This window comes from Pseudophryne corroboree, chromosome 11 (genome assembly GCF_028390025.1).
Source record: "Pseudophryne corroboree isolate aPseCor3 chromosome 11, aPseCor3.hap2, whole genome shotgun sequence".
Lineage (NCBI taxonomy): Eukaryota > Metazoa > Chordata > Amphibia > Anura > Myobatrachidae > Pseudophryne > Pseudophryne corroboree.
The window spans coordinates 298,794,158-298,812,925 of record NC_086454.1 but is presented as its reverse complement, the minus strand read 5'-3'; the positions used below and the strand labels follow the sequence as shown (position 1 = coordinate 298,812,925).

General features: G+C 47.1%; 1 protein-coding gene across 6 annotated transcripts in view; it reads right to left on the bottom strand.

The window, feature by feature from the left end:
* The window catches only part of LOC134969512 (serine/threonine-protein kinase Nek11-like), an 840,206-nt gene that overhangs the window by 501,955 nt on the left and 319,483 nt on the right, over positions 1-18,768 (bottom strand). For all 6 annotated transcript variants that reach the window (XM_063945508.1, XM_063945509.1, XM_063945511.1 and 3 more), the window contains one exon: positions 8,014-8,137. In XM_063945508.1, coding sequence (XP_063801578.1) covers positions 8,014-8,137 — 124 coding nt within the window. The remainder of the gene's footprint in view (positions 1-8,013; positions 8,138-18,768) is intronic.

Sequence of the window (18,768 nt, the reverse complement as noted above, 5' to 3'; positions counted from 1 at the left end):
GACTGGATGATAATGAGATGTAGTATGTATAAAGAAGAAAGAAAAAAAAAACACGGGTAGGTGGTATACAATTATGGATGGACTGCCGAGTGCCGACACAGAGGTAGCTACAGCCGTGGACTACCGTACTGTGTCTGCTGCTAATATAGACTGGATGATAATGAGATGTAGTATGTATAAAGAAGAAAGAAAAAAAAACCACGGGTAGGTGGTATACAATTATGGATGGACTGCTGAGTGCCGACACAGAGGTAGCTACAGCCGTGGACTACCGTACTGTGTCTGCTGCTAATATAGACTGGATGATAATGAGATGTAGTATGTATAAAGAAGAAAGAAAAAAAAACCACGGGTAGGTGGTATACAATTATGGATGGACTGCCGAGTGCCGACACAGAGGTAGCTACAGCCGTGGACTACCGTACTGTGTCTGCTGCTAATATAGACTGGTTGATAATGAGATGTAGTATGTATAAAGAAGAAAGAAAAAAAAAACCATGGGTAGGTGGTATACAATTATGGATGGACTGCCGAGTGCCGACACAGAGGTAGCTACAGCCGTGGACTACCGTACTGTGTCTGCTGCTAATATAGACTGGATGATAATGAGATGTAGTATGTATAAAGAAGAAAGAAAAAAAAAACCACGGGTAGGTGGTGGTATACAATTATGGATGGACTGCCGAGTGCCGACACAGAGATAGCTACAGCCGTGGACTACCGTACTGTACTGTGTCTGCTGCTAATATAGACTGGATGATAATGAGATGTAGTATGTATAAAGAAGAAAGAAAAAAAAAACCACGGGTAGGTGGTATACAATTATGGATGGACTGCCGAGTGCCGACACAGAGGTAGCTACAGCCGTGAACTACCGTACTGTGTCTGCTGCTAGTATAGACTGGATGATAAATAATTATATAAAAAATATATATATATCACTACTGCAGCCGGACAGGTATATATTATATAATGACGGACCTGCTGGACACTGTCTGTCAGCAGAATGAGTTTTTTATAGAATAAAAAAACACCACACAAGTCACACGACGAGTGTTTAACTTTTTCAGGCAGACAATCACAATATACTGGTGGTCAGTGTGGTCAGGTCACTGGTCAGTCACACTGGCAGTGGCACTCTGGCAGCAAAAGTGTGCACTGTTTAATATGTACTCCTGGCTCCTGCTATAACCTATAACTGCTCCCCAGTCTCCCCCACAATTAAGCTGTGTGAGCACAGTCAGATATTATACATAGATGATGCAGCAGCACACTGGGCTGAGCACAGATATGGTATGTGACTGAGTCACTGTGTATCGTTTTTTTCAGGCAGAGAACGGATTATATTAAATAATAATAAAACTGCACTGGTGGTCTCACTGGTCAGTCACTAGTATAACTAACTAATACTATCAGCAAAATTCTGCACTCTCTGAGTACTCCTCCTAAGCTCCAGTAAATGAAGTGTCTCACTCTCACTCTCCTATCTATTTCTAAACGGAGAGGACGCCAGCCACGTCCTCTCCCTATCAATCTCAATGCACGTGTGAAAATGGCGGCGACGCGCGGCTCCTTATATAGAATCCGAGTCTCGCGATAGAATCCGAGCCTCGCGAGAATCCGACAGCGTGATGATGACGTTCGGGCGCGCTCGGGTTAACCGAGCAAGGCGGGAAGATCCGAGTCGCTCGGACCCGTGTAAAAAAACATGAAGTTCGGGCGGGTTCGGATTCAGAGGAACCGAACCCGCTCATCTCTAGTGGTTATATGGTGTATTTTCATATATATACATACACATTTAAATCGTCAGGCCTCCGATAAGAGCCCATCCCAGTCATCAGGTAGAAGTAAAGTGATCACATCAAGCTTCACGTTACTTTTATCTGCAGGCTACTGCACATGCACAGATTCCAAGCCACATATGTGCAGTGCGAAAGCGGCCCTGATGCATTCTGCTCCTCCTGCACCCCTTTTCTGGCAGGGCTGGCCTCCATTGCAGTCAAAGGACTAATGACATCCTGTTAAATACCATCCCCATAGAAAACTATAGGGACAGCTGCTGCAGGGGCTGATGGACTGAAGCAGGAGATATCTCCAATATCTCCTGCTTTCCTCTTTGGTACATTTTCGCTAACAGGTGAAGGGGATGGATCAGCAGACCTGGGCCCCTCCAACAAGCATGGGCTCTGGTAATTAGTACCCTCCCCCAATCTCGGCATCCCCTGTCTGAAACCTAGACTTTTTAGCCTTTGCCAGTACAAGCTCTTTTCAGAACACATGCCCCGGCACCTTCACCCTAATAAATATGTGGCGATAAGGAATGCTGATTTCAGAGGCTTTAACACAAACATTGGGGCAGATTAAGCCTGGAGAAGTGATAAAGCAGCGATAAGTGGAAGATAACGCATCAGCCAATCAGCTCCTGTCATTTTTCAAACCTGTAATGATTGGCTGGTGCGTTATCACATTCCACTTATCACTGCTCTATCACTTCTCCAGGCAATAACAATTAATACATTTGCCACAGTGTTTGTTAAATAGTGTCCTTTACATTGTAGAGAACAATAAATATTTCCCACTTTTGCATCTGTACTATGGTGGCCAATCCCGGGATCGGGGGGATCCCGGGATTTAGGGCCAAAAATGGCCGGGATTCAATCCCGGGATTGGAAGCTCCAATCCCGGGGATTGAGGGATCAGCGTTGAGCTTCCACAGGACGCTCAGACGCTGCCCGGCTTCCTTCTTCCGGCTCCCCGCCGTCGGCTGCTGCTGGGAGCCGCCAGCAGTGATCAGAGGTTGTTCCCCACCGTCCACCCCCGGTATATGGTGAGTTATGTGTGCGGGGCAAGGGGGTGGCCACATAGCTAAAAGCCAATCCCGGGAAACGCCATTTTTCAATCCCGATACCCGGGATTGAAAACATGGCTCAGGATTGGCTTCCCTAATCTGTACAATAATGCAGTTGACCACCATTATATTCTCCTCCCCCCCCCCCCTCCCCTTCCCCCACGAACCTTCCCTGTGCTGTGTACTCAATAGCCACCAACCATCCTGCTCTAGGGAGTCGGAACAGGAGTATCCCCAGTGGTCTGCGACAGCTCCTCCATGTTGACTGCAGATCTCAGGTATCAGAACAGCATTTGTGCTGATCACAGTTATTAGTAACGGTGACATAAATGAGGCTTCAATTACACAAGAGCTAGGTGCTTCCATCACATATTCATGAAGATGCAGCTCACAGTCAGGCAGGTGCAAACACTTCATGCTTGGAGCAGATATATCTAGTTAGAAACAACGGGAGTCATTCCGAGTTGATCGTAGCTGTGCTAAATTTAGCACAGCTACGATCAGGGACACAGACATGCGGGGGGACGCTCAGCACAGGGCTAGCCCGCCCCGCATATGTGTCCAGCCCCCTTCCCGCACAAGTACAAAAGCATTGCACAGCAGCGATGCTTTTGTAGTTGTGGAGTTACTCCCGGCCAGCGCAGCTCCTGTGGCTGGCCGGGAGTTGGTCGCCGCTGCTCCTGGTCGCAGCCGCTGCGGCTCGCCCCCTGCGCGGTCCAGTCCCCGCACCCACGAAACGACGGCCAAACGCAGTCGTTCCGACCTCCCCCCCCCCCCATGCCCAGCGACCGCCTCTGCCTGTCAATCAGGTGGAGGCGATCGTAGCGCTCCAACGGTCTTCGGCCATCAGGCATGTGCAGGCGCACTGCGGCGCCGGCGCATGCGCAGTTCTGACCTGATCGCACCGCTGCCATAAACTGCAGCATGCGATCGGGTCAGAATGATCCCCAATGTTTTATTGTCAAAGTTACTACAACCATGGATTTGACGTCCACATTTAAGGGAAATATATATATGCCACCTATGAGGTATTGCTTATTTTATCTTTACTCATCAATATTAAATATAATACAGCCAGGGGTTGATGGCTGGTCAGAATTGGTGCACCCCTCTCGCCCTGGCAATATGGTGGGGGTATGGTTAAAATTGGTACTACTACTCCCCCAGAATTACGAGATACTGGAGAATTTCTGGGATTCATCCTGGACTCCCAGAAGAACAGGGCACAGTCCTGCATCCTGGCCACGTCCACAGTGAAATGCGTGGTGCAGGGACATGACACAAAGAGATTCATAAATACGGTGATGTAGAATTAATTACATTCATTCCTATATGTGTTAGATCATACTTGGTGTTAGGCAAGGTTAGCATTATCAGGGGTATGTTATAAAGAGGGTACACTGTATTATGGGAAAGAAGGGGGTATGGTAATTATGACTATTTGCATTCGCTAAGTGGTATATGGCTTACATAGATCTGGTAGAACACTGCATTTGTGTCAAAATATTGATCACATTGGGGTTAGTTACTAACAAAGTTGAAAAGGATACATGTGCAGTAACCCATAGCATGGAGACATTATTGATTACTGATCGGTTGCAATAGGTTACCGCTGGAGAATACACATGGGCACGTGCACCTGCTGGTGGTTAGAACTGTCCCTATGAAATTAGCACCTCACCATGGGGGTCATTCCGAGTTTTTCGCGCGCTAGCAGATTTTAGCAGCATTGCACACGCTAGGCCGCCGCCCTCTGGGAGTGTATCTTAGCTTAGCAGAATTGCGAATAGAAATTTCTCTGCAGTTTCTGAGTAGCTCCAGACCTACTCACAGATTGCGATCAGCTCAGGCCGTTCGTTCCTGGTTTGACGTCACACACACACCCAGCGTTCAGCCAGCCACTCCCCCGTTTCTCCAGACACTTCCGCGTTTTTCCCTGACACGCCTGCGTTTTTCCGCACCCTCCCAGAAAACGGCCAGTTTACGCCCAGAAACACCCACTTCCTGTCAATCACACTACAATCACTTCAACGATGAAAATTCTTCGTTCGGACGTGAGTAAATCTACTAAGTTTTGAGCAAAAATACTTACCGCATGTGCACTGCGTACCATGCGCATGCGCATTTTTGCCTTAATTGCTCCGTTGCGAAAATCGGCAACAAGCGAACAACTCAGAATGACCCAGGGACGGATCTAGACTTTTCTTTAGGGGGGGCGGTTTACGGTTTAGTCTTGACTCCTCCCTCTACAGTCCCAACTCCACCCATCTGCGATCCTAACGCCTCCTCTCTCAATTCTGACTGAACTTTTTGAGTGAGACTGAGATAGAGCTTTGTGATTGTTCTATGTACATGTGACTGTGCTATGGGGTAATTGTATTTATTAGCCCTAGTTCCCACACACCAGCAAGTGAGGGGCAAATGCTCTGTAACCCCTGCTCTCCTGGCTCCTCTATGCTGCTGTGGTATAAGCTGCAGCACATCGTTCTGCCTCAGGTTCTCCCCGGAGAGCTCTCTTCTGCTCAAAAGTGGGCGTGGCTAGGACTGTGTTAGGTGGGCGGTCGCCCCCCCCCCCCCCCCCCCCCACCCCTAGATCTGGCCCTGAAATGACCCCCCATGTCCAATCTATTGCCACTTATCAACTTTTTTACTTTTCTTCTAAAAAGCTTCTTGGTCCAGCCTTATTTATGTCTTGAAGTAAATCCAGAGAGTAAAGGAAGACCAGGAAAGTCTTAGTTTTATGTGTCAAATGTGTATATGAGTATTTTAGCTTGAAAAAATCAGTCGTATTGGGCAAAACACGTCGGCCCTCATTCCGAGTTGTTCGCTCTGAGTTTTTCATCGCATCGCAGTGAGAATTCTCTTAGTGCGCATGCGCAATGTTCGCACTGCGACTGCGCCAAGTAACTTTACTATGAAGAAAGTAAGTTTACTCACGGCTTTTTCATCGCTCCGACGTTCGCATTGTGATTGACAGGAAATGGGTGTTACTGGGCGGATGCACGGCGTTTTAGGGGCGTGTGGCTGGAAACGCTACCGTTTCCGGAAAAAACGCAGGAGTGGCCGGAGAAACGGTGGGAGTGCCTGGGCGAACGCTGGGTGTGTTTATGACGTCAGCCAGGAACGAAAAGCACTGAACTGATCGCACAGGCAGAGTAAGTCTGAAGCTACTCAGAAACTGCTAACTCGTTTGTAATCGCAATATTGCGCGTACGTCGGTCGCAATTTTAAGAAGCTAAGATTCACTCCCAGTAGGCGGCGGCTTAGCGTGTGTAACTCTGCTACATTCGCCTTGCGAGCGAACAACTCGGAATGAGGGCCACGTCACTGTAATATGGTGCTGAACGGACAGCTGAACCTTTTCCTTCAGGCAACGGAACGGTTGCTTCAGTCCCATCACTAAAAATGGATGTCAGATGGCCACCATACATAAGGAACCATGGTATTTATTACAAAGTGTGACAATCTTAAGATTGGACTGTACTTACTGCGATCCCTTACCAATTGTTATAGCTGCAAGAGAGTGGGACTGTGCTGCTCCTAACCCCGGGTGCAGGCTGCTGTCGGCAACATTTTTGCTCACTTACAGTTGATTTCAAGTATTACAAGCAAAGTGCAATGAACAAAGAGTTTGTTCCTGACGACTATCATTTTGCAACATTCTCTTATATCCTTAGAGCTTTGGAAAGTGACAGCAGCCTACATTTATTTCTATTCACTTCATATGTGTATGAGAGTTTAGATCACGTTGCCGTTCAGTCACCATTGTCTATAAAGTTTTGTTTACTTTGCATCAACCAATGACAACTGTCTATAGATACATTTGTTTAAATTATATGTTGTAATCACGTAATATAATGCTCATCTAGTAACAATGGGCCTTAGTTCTCAGTGCTGCAATTTGTTTTTGTTTTTTTATGTTTATTTGATTATTTTTACTTTATGGATATTTATAGTACATTAAGGGGGACATTTACTAAGCAGTGATAAGAGCGGAGAAGTGAGCCAGTGGAGAAGTTGCCCATGGCAACCAATCAGCACTGAAGTAACATCTATAATTTGCATACTATAAAATCCTACAGAGCTGCCGATTGGTTGATGGGGCAATTTCTCCACTGGCTCACTTCTCCGCTCTTATCACTGCTTAGTAAATGTCCCCCAAAGTCACCTATCAACATCAACTGGGCCTGGATGATAAATCAAATGTCTGGATCAGAGCTACATCAATAGGGGCCCTAGGCAACAAATTTCCCACCCCTGTTTAAAGGTATTGTGGGGTCCACAGGGCAACTAACTCGTGGGGACCCCTACCAATGAAATGGTCAATAAAATATGCTGATGGTGTTATTAAAAGTAGAATGTGTAAAGACTCCCATTGTGTTAAACACACTGTAGTGCCCCCAGTGCACATTATGCCACACTGAAACCCCAGGTCACATACACTATGCAACAATACTCCCCACGCTAGTGTTACAGCTGTGGGTGGGCGATACCCCAGCTGCCATGGTCTTAATCCAGCTCTGCCCCTGTTTCTAGAAATAAAATAAGAAAACCAAAAATGGATTAGGGTAATCTGGGTCCCAAAATGCAGACATGGCTCTAATTTAATGTATAGTCCAGCTATAGATGACTGAAAAGTTACCCACAAAAATACCCTATTTGAATTTAATTTACCTCACATTTTGGACGACCGCCCCAGAGAAACCTTTGACCCTCAGGACTGACGCTTCAAGAGCCATGCCGTCAAAGCCAGTCTGGCCAGGTCTGGGTAGACACAAGGGCCCTGAACGAGGAGGTCTGGGCATTTAGGTATCATCTGAGGTGCATTTGGGCATCCAGACCACATTTACCCAAGAAGGCCCCTATCCACCCACCTCATCCAATCAGAAGATGGAAAATGTTGCAGCTTCCCAGCGAATCCTGACATACAGATTAATCCGCTTTTCATAAAAAAGAGGAAAACGGAAGATAAATAAAGGTGCAAAATTTCTTATGTACAGTACCATGGAGACTTGTTGTTGCTTGTTGGTAAATGGCACATAGTGTATGTTAAGCATTGACGTGGTCTGTTGCTTTTAGCAAAATTAAGAATACAAAACAAATACTGTACATACAGTGGCTTCAGCGTAATGTCCCATGTAGAGTAAGTGGCTGGTATTACTCACCAGATATCAGACTTCGTGTTGTATCCCTCGTTGCTGAACACCTCTGGACTCATGTAAGAAGCAGTTCCTGTAAAAGTAGTCGCCATATCGGAAGATACAAGGATGCGAGAAACACCAAAGTCACCTAAGTCACAAATCAAAGCAATTGTATCAGAAAATGACTTGGATGAAAAAAAAGAAAGAAAATGACGTGGATGGAGGTTTATTTTCAGTGACAGGTTGCTTCTTAGACAGGTGCAGTGGCACTGAGAGTGGAGGGGAGCAGGTACTAATTACCCCACCTCTGGCCTACCCTAGGCAAGATTTTGGCTGGTGCCCCCTAACACCACCGCTAGTTCCGCCTCTGACCCTGCACCCCTTTCCCAGCACCATCACCCCTTACCCATAACAGTCCTCATTTTGGTGCTCCTACCCACTATATTTTAAATAGGAACACTGTGCACATTCTGCGCACAGCCCAAAAAGGGATGTGTTCTTGCTGGGAAGGGGCATGGCCACACAATAGTACCCCCAATTCAAATTAAGCCACACAGTAGTGCAACTTTATTCACATTTTATAATGCGATAGTGTCTCTAATTCACGATACATCACACAGTAGTACCACTTTACCTTATATACATTACATAACACTGAATTGCTCCTTATTCACATTACATCATACCATATTGCTCTTTATTCACATTAGACCACACAGTAGTGCCACTTTACTTTATATGCGTTACTCCTTACAAAGTGCCCCTTATTAACATTACACCCCACTGAATTGCTCCTTATTCACATTATACCACACCATATTGCTCTTTATTCACATTAGACCACACAGTAGTGCCCTTTCTATATGTTATGCCACACAATAGACCACCTTATACACATTATGCCACACATTAGTAATGCCTTTATACACATACCACACAGTAATGCCCCTTACATATATGACATACATTATTAATGTCCTTATAAACATAATGCGCCTAACATATGCCAACCTTTATAAACGCCCTTATACACATAATGTCCCTTACACATTTGCCGCACATTATTAATGTCCTTGTACACATAAGTACACACATAATGTCCCTTACACATTATGCAAACCTTTATTAGTGCCCTTATACACATAATGTCCCTTACACATATTCCGCACATTATTAATGCCCCTATACACATAAGTATACACATAATGTCCCTTACACATATGCCACACATTATTAGTGCCCTTATACACATAAAGACACACATAATGTCCCTTACACATATGCCACACATTATTAGTGCCCTTATACACATAAAGACACACATAATGTCCCTTACACATATGCCACACATTATTAATGCCTTTATACACATATAATTACACATATAACTTCCCTTACACATATGCTGCACATTATTAATGCATTTATACACATGACACACATAATGCCCCTTACACATATGATGAACATTACTGCACAACCGACCCACCCGCACAGAGCACTCACATGGTCACTAACAGTGTGACCTCTGCCTCTGCTTGGATACAGGTGTGTCCTCCTATATCTTGCCTCAATACGCCACGCAGCAGGAGATGCCTGGCGTGAGTCAGCTGGCAACTCAAGGCCAGCTCTGCTAACGTCTGGCGCCTTGTTTTGATGCATTACTGTGCGGCTTGGATGCACAAGCAGCTTCTGATGATTAAAATGATATGTGGCATGCCTATATTCTGTGTGTGACCTCGGCTGTATCTGCATATGAAATGCTACGTTACACTGATTTCCAGGAATACACTGTAATGTAGCATTTTAGTATGCAGATACAGCCGCAGTCACACACAGAAGATAGGCATGCCACATATCATTTTAATCAGCAGAAGCTGCTTGTGCCCCTAGGCATACCAAATGCCCTAGGCATTTGCCTAGTTTGCCTATACCAAGGGCTGGCTCTGTCTGCCGCCTCCCCCAGACCCGACCCGTCTTACCTGGCAGCAGCTGCTGCACCTCTTCTCATCATCACAGTACACGCTGCTGTATGCTAGGCTGCAATGTGGCCAGTGAGCCTGGTGTGGCTAAGCAGAGCAGCAACAGCAGTCTACTCTGCCTGTGCAGGTGGGAATAGTGATCACGCTGAACGTACACCCTGCTCCTGCCTGAGGGGCTCACTGCTTCCCCCTGTCCAGGGTGGGGCTTGAAGTACTTTTTTAAAATATATATTTTCTAATGGGGAGTGGCCATGCCTCGTGCAATTAGGCCACAACCCTGAAAATGATCTGGGCCCAGACAGGCTCTCTGCTGCACTGGACAGATATATCAAGCAGTAAAAAGAGTGAAGGTGACAATTATTATTATTATCCTTTATTTATATGGCGCCACAAGGGTTCCGCGGTGCCCAATTACAGAGTACATATGCACATAATCTAAACAGGAAAACAGTGACACAGGTGAAGACAATACAGGACAAGTACAGGGTAACTAAGCATAACTACATCAGTCGACGACACTGAGATAAGTATCAAAGTGCCCAAGTACTGCAGGATTTGGGCAGTTGAGGATTATTAAAGTAAGAAAAGGAAGAGGGCCCTACTCGTGAGAGCTTACATTCTAAAGGGGAGGGGCAGACAGACAGGGGTGACACAGATGGGGTAGACCGAGCGTGGAACAGAGGGTTAGGATGAGATTTGGCTGGGTTTGGTGAAGAAGTGGGTCTTGAGAGCCCGTTTGAAGTTCTGTAGAGAGTTGGATTGTCTGAGGGGGAGAGATAGAGAACTCCAGAGTAAGGGAGCAGCACGTGAAAAATCTTGGGAGGTAGGAGTGGGAGGAAGTAATTAGAAGACAGGAGAGTCGGCGTGCATTAGCAGAGCGAAGAGGACGAGTGGGAGAGTAAAGGGAGATAAGGTCAGAGATGTAAGTAGGAGAGGAGTGGGTGAGTGCTTTGTAAGTGAGTGTGAGAAGTTTGAATTGGATTCTGAAAGGGAAGGGAAGCCAGTGAAGGGCTTGTTGGAAAGGGGAGGTGGATGTAGTGTGTTTGGTGAGGAAGATGAGCCAGGCTGCAGCATTGAGAATAGATGGGAGTGGAGAGAGGTAATTGTCAGGGAGGCCAGTTAGGAGGAGATTTCAGTAATCCAGTCTGGAAATAATCAGTGAGTGGATAATGGTCTTGGTGGCATCCAGGGTGAGAAAGGGTCTGATCCTGGAAATGTTTTTGAGATGAAAATTACAAGTTTGTGAGAGGTGCTGAATGTGTGGTTTGAAGAAGAGGGAGGAGTCAAGGATTACTCCAAGACAGCGTACTTGGGGGCTAGAGGAGATAGTCGTGCCATCAATGGATAATGAGATTGTTGGAGGTGAGGTTGTGCGGGAGGGTGGGAAGTTGATCAGCTCAGTCTTGGACATGTTGAGTTTAAGAAAGCGCTGGGACATCAAGGAGGGGATAGCAGAGAGACAGTTGGAGGTACGAGTGAGGAGAGCCAGGGAGAGATCAGGGGAGGAAAGGTAGATTTGAGTGTCATCAGCATAGAGGTGATACTGGAAGTTAAAAGAACTAATGAGTTCACCTAAAGAGGACATATAGAGAGAGAAAAGGATAGGACCAAGAACAGCACCTTGGGGGACACCAACAGTTAGTGGAAGTGGGGGGGGGAGGGTAGTGTCATCAGAGGAGACAGAGAAGGAACGATCACAGAGGTAGGAGAACAGCCAGGAGAGGGCAGTATCACGCAGACCAAGAGAGTGAAGGATTTGCAGAAGGAGAGGGTGGTCCACAGTGTCAAAAGCAGGGCCGGCGACAGGGGGGGTCAAAGGGGACAACTGTACTGGGCCCCAAGGGTCAGAGGGGCCCCAAGGATATGCCACTTAGTGACCGTCAGGGATGTGAGCCGTCTTGTCCAAATAGGTGGTGTGGGCGCAGCCTCAGAGTAATCAGGAGGGCGGGGGTAGCAAGTCTGCGCTGTATAGGACTGAGACAGCTGGCCATGTGGAGAGTGCCAGGGCTCCCTAAGGGCTCAGTACAAAAGTACAAAATGAAAAAGGGGGTGTGCTCTCTCTACAATGGAGCCTCAGAGTGACAGGAGCCTCTTACACACAGTCATTATGCGGCGCAAGTGTGCACCTGCTATTCCGGGTCCCTATCTGTTGCAAGCAGTTATGGGACATGGCAGCAGCTCCGCTGGGCAGGATTCCTGTGCCCTGTGCTGGCCTCTTCTGGTGGGGTGTGAGGGCCGCATGGTATCTGCTGTGTGGTGTGCGGGTCTGGATAGTGGAAAGTGCAGCGCAGGTGAATCTCTCCCCTGGGTAAGAGTGGATTGGTGAGGGTATATATTGCTTTGGCATAGGGTAGGGGAGCTAGGAATGCAGCATGTAGTCATTGGGGACAGACAGACTGAGGGAGCCACAGCTGGGTTGGACACATGTCCCCAGCATGGACGTTATTTGTGAGAATATTCCAATATGCCATATGCTGACTTTGCACTAGTCGTGTCTTGGATGACATTAAATCACTTTATGCTATGAATGGAGTGCTGGTCTTGTCTGCAGCATAGCCCCTGCTGGAGCCTCTGTGTGTGGATAGATATATATATATATATATATACAGTATATATATATAAAATTAGATGGGGCCCCACAGATATCACTGTACGGGGCCCCGAGATTTCTGTTGCCGGCCCTGGTCAAAAGCCGCAGAGAGGTCAAGAAGAATAAGCAGAGAGTAGTGGCGCTTAGATTTGGCTGCATGGAGGTCATTGCACACTTTTGTGAGGGCAGTTTCAGTGGAGTGGAGAGAACGGAAACTAGACTGGAATGGGTCAAGCAGTGAGTGGGAGGAAAGAAAGGCAGTGAGGCGGTTATAGACAATACACTCAAGGAGTTTGGAGGCAAAAGGGAGGAGAGAGATGGGTCGATAGTTGGAGAGGGTGTTTGGATCAAGGGTAGGCTTTTTGAGAATAGGGGAGACGAGTGCATGCTTGAAGGCAGAGGGGACAGTGCCTGATGAGAGGGAGAGATTGAGAAGGTGGGCAAGATGGGAACAGGCAGAAGGAGAGAGGTAGCGGAGGAGGTAGGAGGGGATAGGGTCAAGTGGGGAGGTGGTGTGGGGGGAGGAACAGATGAGGGCCATGACTTCCTCACCAGATACATGCTATCAGCATCTCCCTGGTGTGATCGCCTCTGCCTGGGCGGGAGGGGGTGTGCCAACGGCGTTAGAACGCCGTTCGCGGGGCGCGGTCCGGACAACGGATGCGTGTGCGGACTGTTGGGGGGGCGGGCCGCGGCAGCTGCATGACGTCACACGCAGCCGCTACGACCCGGGTTGCGACAAGCAGCTCCCTGCCAGCGTGCATGAGCTGTGCTGGTAGGGAGCTACTAGTCAAGTACAAAAGCATAGCCACTGTGCGATGCTTTTGTACTTGTGCGGGAAGAGGGGGGGGGGGCTGACATGCGGGGCGGACTAGCCCTGTGCTGGGCGTCCCCCCCCCCCCCCCCCCCCACATGTCATAGTAAATGATCAACTCCGAATTACCTTCATTGTGCAGGTAAGACACCCCTAGGGGTGGGGCAGCAACACAGAGTATTTCAGCAGCCAGCATAACTCTGGAATGCCTAGTGCAATTTACACCAAACTTCGTACACATATGACTTACAATCTGGGAACAAAGACTGTGGGGGTAACACACCCCTAGCACCCCTAGGGGTGGGCCAGCAGAACAGACTATATCAGGACATGCATGATACGTCAGTGATGACAGGGCTTCATGTGAGACAGTGGCAGTGAGATGATGTGAGGAGGGGACAGGAGATAGCAGGAAGCCACACACTGAGAGCCATATAGTGGAAGGAGCAGGGTCCCCAGCAGCACAGAGTATATTAGGAGATGCATAATATGTCAGGCAGGACAGGGCTGCATGTGACAGTGCAGTGACATGATATCAGTAGGAGGAATGGAGGTAGCACAAATCCACACATTTAGAGTTATATAGTGGAAGTAGCATGATGTGCTACGCTATATACAAAACTGTAAATAAATTGATCATTTCACAGGGGCAGTGACATAATGTGAGGAGGGGAATGGAGGCAGCAAGAAGCCACAGACTGAGATTTGTATAGTAGGAAGAGCAGGGTCCCTTGGGGGACCAAAAAGGGGTCCGGCCACTACACAAAGTGGGTCAGGGAAGCAAGATATGCCTATATACTAGATCTCCAACCAACGTAAATTAACGAACAACTATCATTCTAATTTACCATCCTCATCCCGTAGCGAAACACGGGTATTCAGCTACTTTATTTATATAGTTAAAAATAATTAAATTTGGCATAAAATTACATTTTATGGGGTAAAAAAGTGAACCCCTGTCTCCAAAAGTTAATGTTGCCCCACTGGCAGAAGTATCTCTTTCATTAACCACTTGCCTGGCATGGTGGCATCAGATGCGACCATGCCTGCAAGTGCTTTATCTGACCTGGGAGCACAGGATGCGACCAGTCAGATAGAGAGTGTTAGCAGGGGCAGGGAAGGGAAACTTCCCTCCGCTGCTGCTGTCAGAGGGACCGGAACGTCCCTCTTCCTCCCTGCACTCTCCCCCTGTGTCTACCGTGCTGCCGATCACTGCTGATTGGTCAGCACGGCGGGATCGCCCCCTCCAGCGGCTGCAGACAATAGCAGCTGCTGGTAAGTGTAAAACAACCCCCCCCCCCTGTGTACCTGCTGGTAGCTGTCCGGGATCTAAAAACTAAAGTCACAATGGTCCTGATGTTTCGATGTTTGGGGGAAAAAATGTTTTTACAAAAAATATATAAAATATATATATATATTTATTTTTAACTAAAATCATTTTGGATAGGGTTAAATTCATGTTCTTCACCTAATTCACTCATAAAAAAAACCCTACAATTTCGGGGCGTTTTTTGTGGAAAAAAATTGTCAGTTAAGTGGTTAATAGATGTTGGAAGGCTTTTGTTGAATGTACAGTCCCCTAGAACATAAATGTACTGTACCATAGAACCTGAACGTGTGGTCCCCTAGAACCTAATAATTGTATGTAGGATCTGGTATTTGTCTGGACCATTGGACTTAACTAAAAACCATTATTGGTTCAGCAAACATTCTGCTCAATTACTTTCTGGTACATTGTGAAGTCCACTCATGGATGACTCAGTGATAGCATGCTGCTCATAGGCCCTCATTCCGAGTTGATCGGTCGCAAGGCGAATTTAGCAGAGTTACACACGCTAAGCCGCCGCCTACTGGGAGTGAATCTTAGCTTCTTAAAATTGCGACCGATGTATTCGCAATATTGCGATTACTAACTACTTAGCAGTTTCAGAGTAGCTCCAGACTTACTCTGCCTGTGCGATCAGTTCAGTGCTTGTCGTTCCTGGTTGACGTCACAAACACACCCAGCGTTCGCCCAGGCACTCCCACCGTTTCTCCGGCCACTCCTGCATTTTTTCCGGAAACGGTAGCGTTTTCAGCCACACGCCCCTGAAACGCCGTGTTTCCGCCCAGTAACACCCATTTCCTGTCAATCACATTACGATCGCTGGAGCGAAGAAAAAGCCGTGAGTAAAAATACTTTCTTCATAGTAAAGTTACTTGGCGCAGTCGCAGTGCGAACTTTGCGCATGCGTACTAAGCGGATTTTCACTGCGATGCGATGAAAAAGAACGAGCGAACAACTCGGAATGAGGGCCATAATTAGCAACAGCAAAGGAAACTCCCAACCATAATGGTCCATCCACTGTGACTACATTTATAGTTAATCTGTCCAGCGCAGGTTGTTCTAGAAGTCTTCATTTACAAAAAGCTAACAAATTTTAGTTGCACACTTGCAGTGTTGCATGTTATTCTTCAAGAGCAGTCACTTCTTCATTCATATTCTCCCATGTTGATCACATTTGTTCAGTCTCTTTTCAACATTTGACTTTGGTAAATGAATCTTAAGTTTTGGCTACAGAAAATTTGATGAACCAGAGGTTCTTGGATAATTCTGTGAGTATTCTTCTTTATAGCATATAAGCCGAATCATGTTGGGTATCCTGGAATTAATTACTGTAGTGTAATTGCAGATGACCTGGACTTTTCTCCATTTGTATATAAACTGTTGTTCTGTGAAATGATTGACATGTAATTCTTTTTAAATTACTCAGAAACCCTCTCAGACACATCTGCATTAGCATCCCTGCTTCTGAGAGTTTCAGAAAGATTTTGATGGGTTTCCAATGACCTTTATTGCCACTGCATGGGTAAAACCTAATATAGACCATATTTGCGTGTTTAATTGGGCCCCTCAAAAGATTTGCTAATCATTCAACCTGTCTTGGTGCACCTGCTAAAAACTGTAATTAAAACAACGGGGGGCCTAATTTTTCCACCACAGGAAACTCCATTTCTGCGGATTTATGTTGAGCAAATGATTACAAAGAGAGATGTGTTAGATGAGGTCACCTTAATCTAGTGATTGCATTAAATTAGAATCTGATATCAATATCCTGAAAAAAAAAAGTTGAAAAAAGAAAAAGTTTTCAAAGGGTATGTTAGGTATGGCCATGCAATGCTTTTCTGCCGCTCAGATGTCTGATTTGGATGTGAGCGGCAAAACTGGGCACGTTCCAGGTATTAATGGCCGGGGCTGAGCACGTGGTCCTGATGGTGTGTTTGGAAGATGACTGCACACCTAGGCCAAAAGCAGCTAATTGCTGTCCACATTCACCAACAGCCACATCAAACAAAAATCTAAGTTTCTCTGACGTCCTAGTGGATGCTGGGACTCCGTCAGGACCATGGGGATTAGCGGCTCCGCAGGAGACAGGGCACAAAAATAAAAGCTTTAGGACTAGGTGGTGTGCACTGGCTCCTCCCCCTATGACCCTCCTCCAAGCCTCAGTTAGGTTTTTGTGCCCGTCCGAGCAGGGTGCAATCTAGGTGGCTCTCCTAAAGAGCTGCTTAGAAAAAGTTATTAGGTTTTTTATTTTCAGTGAGTCCTGCTGGCAACAGGCTCACTGCAACGAGGGACTTAGGGGAGAAGAAGTGAACTCACCTGCGTGCAGGATGGATTGGCTTCTTAGGCTACTGGACACCATTAGCTCCAGAGGGATCGAACACAGGCCCAGCCATGGAGTCCGGTCCCGGAGCCGCGCCGCCGACCCCCTTGCAGATGCCGAAAAGTGAAGAGGTCCAGAAACCGTCGGCAGAAGACTTTTCAGTCTTCATGAGGTAGCGTTGTCAGCACACTTCACACCAGCGGTCACTGAGGGTGCAGGGCGCTGGGGGGGGGCGCCCTGGGCAGCAATGATAATACCTTGTTCTGGCTAAAAATACATCACATATAGCCCCTGGGGCTATATGGATGTATTTAACCCCTGCCAGGTCTCACAAACACCGGGAGAAGAGCCCGCCGAAATAGGGGACGGGGCCTATCTCCTCAGCACACAGCGCCATTTTCCTGCACAGCTCCGCTGCGAGGAAGGCTCCCAGGACTCTCCCCTGCACTGCACTACAGAAACAGGGTAAAAAAACAGAGAGGGGGGGGCACTTTTTTGGCGATATTGATATATTAAGCTGCTATAAAGGAAACAACACTTCTGTAGGGTTGTTCCTATATATTTATAGCGCTTGGGTGTGTGCTGGCAAACTCTCCCTCTGTCTCCCCAAAGGGCTAGTGGGGTCCTGTCTTCGATAAGAGCATTCCCTGTGTGTCTGCTGTGTGTCGGTACGTGTGTGTCGACATGTATGAGGACGATGTTGGTGTGGAGGCGGAGCAATTGCCGGTAATGGTGATGTCACCCCCTAGGGAGTCGACACCGGAATGGATGGCTTTGTTTATGGAATTACGTGATAATGTCAGCACGTTACAAAAATCAGTTGACGACATGAGACGGCCGGCAAACCAGTTAGTACCTGTCCAGGCGTCTCAGACACCGTCAGGGGCTGTAAAACGCCCTTTACCTCAGTCGGTCGACACAGACCCAGACACGGACACCGAATCTAGTGTCGACGGTGAAGAAACAAACGTATTTTCCAGTAGGGCCACACGTTATATGATCACGGCAATGAAGGAGGCTTTGCATATCTCTGATACTGCAAGTACCACAAAAAGGGGTATTATGTGGGGTCTGAAAAAACTACCTGTAGTTTTTCCTTAATCAGAGGAATTGAATGAAGTGTGTGATGAAGCGTGGGTTAACCCCGATAGAAAACTGCTAATTTCAAAGAAGTTATTGGCATTATATCCTTTCCCGCCAGAGGTTAGGGCGCGCTGGGAAACACCCCCTAGGGTGGATAAGGCACTCACACGCTTATCAAAACAAGTGGCGTTACCGTCTCCTGAAACGGCCGCCCTCAAGGATCCAGCTGATAGGAGGCTGGAAACTACCCTGAAAAGTATATACACTCATACTGGTGTTATACTGCGACCAGCCATCGCCTCAGCATGGCAGTGCTGGGGTGGTTTGGTCGGATTCCCTGACTGAAAATATTGATACCCTGGATAGGGACAGTATTTTATTGACTATAGAGCAATTAAAGGATGCTTTTCTTTATATGCGAGATACTCAGAGGGATATTTGCACTCTGGCATCGAGAGTAAGTGCGATGTCCATATCTGCCAGAAGAAGTTTATGGACGCGACAGTGGTCAGGTGATGCGGATTCCAAACGGCATATGGAAGTATTGCCGTATAAAGGGGAGGAATTATTTGGGGTCGGTCTATCGGATTTGGTGGCCACGGCAACAGCCGGGAAATCCACCTTTTTACCTCAGGTCCCCTCCCAACAGAAAAAGACACCGTC